Source organism: Selaginella moellendorffii, unplaced genomic scaffold (assembly GCF_000143415.4).
Source record: "Selaginella moellendorffii unplaced genomic scaffold, v1.0 SELMOscaffold_421, whole genome shotgun sequence".
Classification (NCBI taxonomy): Eukaryota; Viridiplantae; Streptophyta; class Lycopodiopsida; order Selaginellales; family Selaginellaceae; genus Selaginella; species Selaginella moellendorffii.
Genome location: NW_003314676.1, coordinates 2,971 through 6,947, shown reverse-complemented (window position 1 = coordinate 6,947; position 3,977 = coordinate 2,971). Strand labels below are relative to the sequence as shown.

The following is a 3,977-nucleotide window of genomic DNA, read 5'->3' as shown; positions in this document are numbered from 1 at the left end:
AATGCTGTTCTGACCCTGGTCCCATATCGGAATCATGTTGTCAGCACCACAGTTCGGCTCTTTGGATTTGGTGTTGCAGCGGCACTGAGGAAACTTGTACTCACACGACCTGTTAGGCAGCACATTACGGTCGAGGTTATCCTTCTGCCGCTGAACCTGAGCCCGGCCATCCGGTCCCAGAGCGTTGATGCACGAGTTACCGTAGCAGTAGCATCCAGATACACCACTAAGGTTGCAATCCTTGTCAAGCCTGCAGCCCTGGCACTGGCGAACGCACTGATACTTGCCATTGCTGAGCCTCCGAAACTGCTGCAAGACAGTCGCGGGTGTGTTGAGCCGGTCCAGGGGACACTTGAAGGCGAGGAAGCCTTCATAGTAAGCCTGGAGCGCCGTCGCCACTCTCCACTCCTTGGACGCGGACGACATGTACTGAGACAAGACGGGCGCCCACACTGGAAAGAAGCCATAGCGTACTGCTTCCTTGCTCGTGGCTCCCTCCTCGATGAACTTCCGGATGAGATCGTTGGTTATGTTACCCGAGAGCAGCTGCGAGACGGTGGCGGAGGATCCACCCCGGGCCTCTCGAGTGTCTTGCGTGTCGATCCTCTCCGCGGCGCGCATGTCGTCAAGAGTGATCCCCGCGCAGCCCTCCAAGTTGGGGAGGACTCCCTTGAGGCCGGTGAGCTTGGCACAGGCTTTGGCCTGCATTTGGCGCTGGGTGAACGTCGCCGTGGAGGAGGCCACGGTCCACTGGCGCAGCCATGAGCCGTGGAACGTCTCGGACACGTAGTGTGTTCCCCACTTGTTCAAGAAGGATCGGTATGGCCCCCAAGCGCTGTCGGAGCTGGGTGGCTCGGGAAGGTTGCGCAAGTCACTGAGGAAATCAGAGTTGAGTGGGAGGGTTTGGATGGCCCTTGCATGGTTCCGGAGGTAGATCCTCTGGTTGTATGACTCCACAAACACGGAGGTGGTCCTGATGCTTGTCTTGCTCCCCGCAATCTTGTTGAACGATGCCTCGATGTTAAGCTGCAGAACTTTTATAGGAACGTTCATCCCAAACGTAACTCCAAACTGTGATCACAATACAAACCACCGATCAGATTAGGAACTGGTAGTGTTGCATAGCTTACTGATCTGTAGAGCTCTTCGTTGTTACTAGTGTGGGCATGGTTGTTTGTGACAGAGGTATATTTCTCGGACAGCAAGAAGTCGTTAGCTCTCTCGTTGAAAATGGGCCTCAGGGTCCTCAACGGAGATCCCAGATCCGTGGTGGGAAGATAAACTCCATAACCAAAATGCACGTTTTGGGCAGCGACTACACACACAAAACAGAGATTTATATGACATCAAAAATGCACTCAAAGGAAGGACGATGGATGATACCTGTTGAAGCATAGAGAACAAAAAGAACAAAGAAGAAAATTCCTGAAGAAGCCATTCTTGTGTGCTGCTTGAAGATTTTACCCTGGGTTTTATAGCAGCTTACGATTTCAAGTTGTCATATTTTGTTTACAGACATAAGAAAAACGTGTGGTACGATGTGATACCATATGGGTCAGTGCTCAGTTTCATAACATATACTCATCTCAAGATAAGGATGCCGTGCCAATCTGTCAAGTGCAAAAGAGTTGTTGTTGAATAGTTTGATTTGTCGGTTATGAAGCTTTCAGACAAGGGTGCTAAAAAGCCATCTAGTCTGTGGAACAGTGTTTGAGTTATAAAGTGTTACAAACAAGCTTCTTGCAACAATACAGACCTTTATTGAAAATAATTTGTTATGCAGTGCATGTAGTAATGTTTAGTTTGTTTAATAGTAGTTGTGAGGGCCAAGTGTATGGCTACGATGCCGTATACTAATATTAATGTAGTGGGATTTTGGTAGCCGTCGGATTAGTTTCAATCCGGATCTCTCGCTCTTGTATATAAGTTAGGGTTTTTAGGCTAATTGATATGCACATTTCTTTTATTCCCTTTCCATATTCCAAACATTCACATTGGTGGAGGTGAGGGGCACCTTTGATTGTCCCTGAGGAGTGCTTGGATTTGAAATTTTGGTTTAGATCTAGCTTTTGCATTGTCTAGATCTAGCTTTTTCCATTTCCTTCTTTTTATTCTTTCCTTTCAGGATTTTGGTTTAGATTTAGCTTTTTGCATTGTCTAGATCTACCATTTCCTTCTAGCTTTTTGTCATTTATCTTCTTTTGCTCTTTTTTTTTTTCATTCGTCTCCATGGCAGATCAACAATCTCCTCTTTTGACTCTCGAGCAGCAGTTGGTCCAATTGCTTGATGCTATGCACTTGCAATTGAACAACCAAACTCAATTGATGGCGGCATTCACGGCACGTGGTCCAACTCCTCCTGCTCTTGGTGCCAATCCTCGCATTCAGCCGGAGTTCTTTCGTGGGAATCCCGGGGATGATGTGTACCATTGGTTTGATCACTTCACGGTGATTGCCACATATCATTCTTGGGATGATGCTCGACGTTTACGTGAGTTTCCCACATGTCTCCAAGGGACGGCGTTGCAGTGGTACAATGGATTGAGTGCGGCCACTCGTGAGGATTGGAGTGTTGTTCCGGACGTCTTCAAATGCGCCTTTGAACATGCCGACGATTGTGACGATGCCTTCCAACAATTGCATCGTCTTCGCCAAGGGCCATCTGAGTCGGTGATGCAATTTGGCGTTCGTTTCTGAAGTCTTTTGCTTCGTGCGGAGCCCAATATGTCGGAGCGGATCAAGCTAGGAATGTTGTGGCCAGCACTTCGTCAAAATCTTGTCGGCCTTGTGCATGCACTTGCTTCTGCCACCCTTGACGATGCTTTTCGCTTGGCACAATGTCATGAGATGTCGCCTCTTCCACTTCTCGTTGCACGTCCTTCCACTCCACTTTCTATGAGTGATGGTTCTGTTCCCATGGAGGTTGATGCTGCTGCTACTCGAGTCCAAGGACAAGGACAAGGACGTGGTCGTGGCCGTGATGTCGTTGCTGGGCGTGTGATGAAGTTGGTCATACTTATCGGCATTGTCGGCACTTTCCAGATTGGCGACCTCCATTTCCTGGGTGGAGACCTTGGCGTCAACAACGTCCCGTTGGTGCTGGAAGGTTTGGACACCAAGATGAATCCAAGAAACGAGGAGTCACGCGAGTAATGGAGGGACCTTGCGCGAATAAGTCAGTGACCCCTCCATCTTTCTTTCGGGAATATCATCAAGGGGTTCACTCGGCACCAGTTCATCCAGTGTTTACTTTCCAAGCTCATCTTTAAAACAAGAGGTCTCCTATTATTCTCTCCGTGTTGGTTGATACAAGTTCGAGTTTATCTTCTATTGCTCGACCTATTGCCACACGTTGTCGTCTACACTTGTGTCGTGCAGCAAAACTAGTTTTCATTCTTTATGGCAACGGCCGTACACATGCATGTGCATGGGATGAGGTAGACCTGGTTGTGCGTGTGGGCGATCTCGAGCTTGAGTTGCAGTCGTTGCGGGTGGTGCCGAGTCAAGCTTTTGACCTTATTCTTGGTATGGATTGGTTGCAGTGCAATCATGCCAAGTGTGACTTTGAGGCTTCTCCCCCTTGTCTCATACTTCCTTATGTTTCCTCCATTCCTCTCACATCCGTACCTCTTCGTCCCTCTACTTCTACCTCTGCTTCCATTACTTTTGTTCCCCCACTATTTCCTCCTATGTTTCCATCTTGTTCTGCTCTTCCCTTTTCCGATTTCTCCGACGATCTTTGTGTTGCAGCAATTGACCGGCTCATGAAGGAGTATTCTGATCTCTTTGACTTTGACCTATCGTTTGGAGCCAAGATTGCTACATATCATCCGATTCCAACTGGGGATGCTCATCCAATCAAGGTTCCTGTTCGTCGTCGGTCACCAAAGGAGATCAAGATTTTACATGCAAATGTCCAGGAGATGTTGGAGAAGGGTGTTATTCGGAAGTCGCGAAGTCCTTGGGCATGTGAACCT

General features: G+C 48.3%; 1 protein-coding gene across 1 annotated transcript; it reads right to left on the bottom strand.

Moving 5' to 3' along the window:
• Positions 1 to 14: 14 nt before the first annotated feature.
• LOC9641223 (DELTA-alicitoxin-Pse2b) lies at positions 15 to 1,315 on the bottom strand (the record flags this gene model as incomplete). The annotated part of the gene is made up of 2 exons (XM_024668109.1): positions 15 to 1,026; positions 1,131 to 1,315. Coding segments are annotated over 2 exons (1,197 nt in total), but the record flags the coding sequence as incomplete, so codon positions are not given.
• Between the last annotated feature and the right edge of the window lie 2,662 nt (positions 1,316 to 3,977).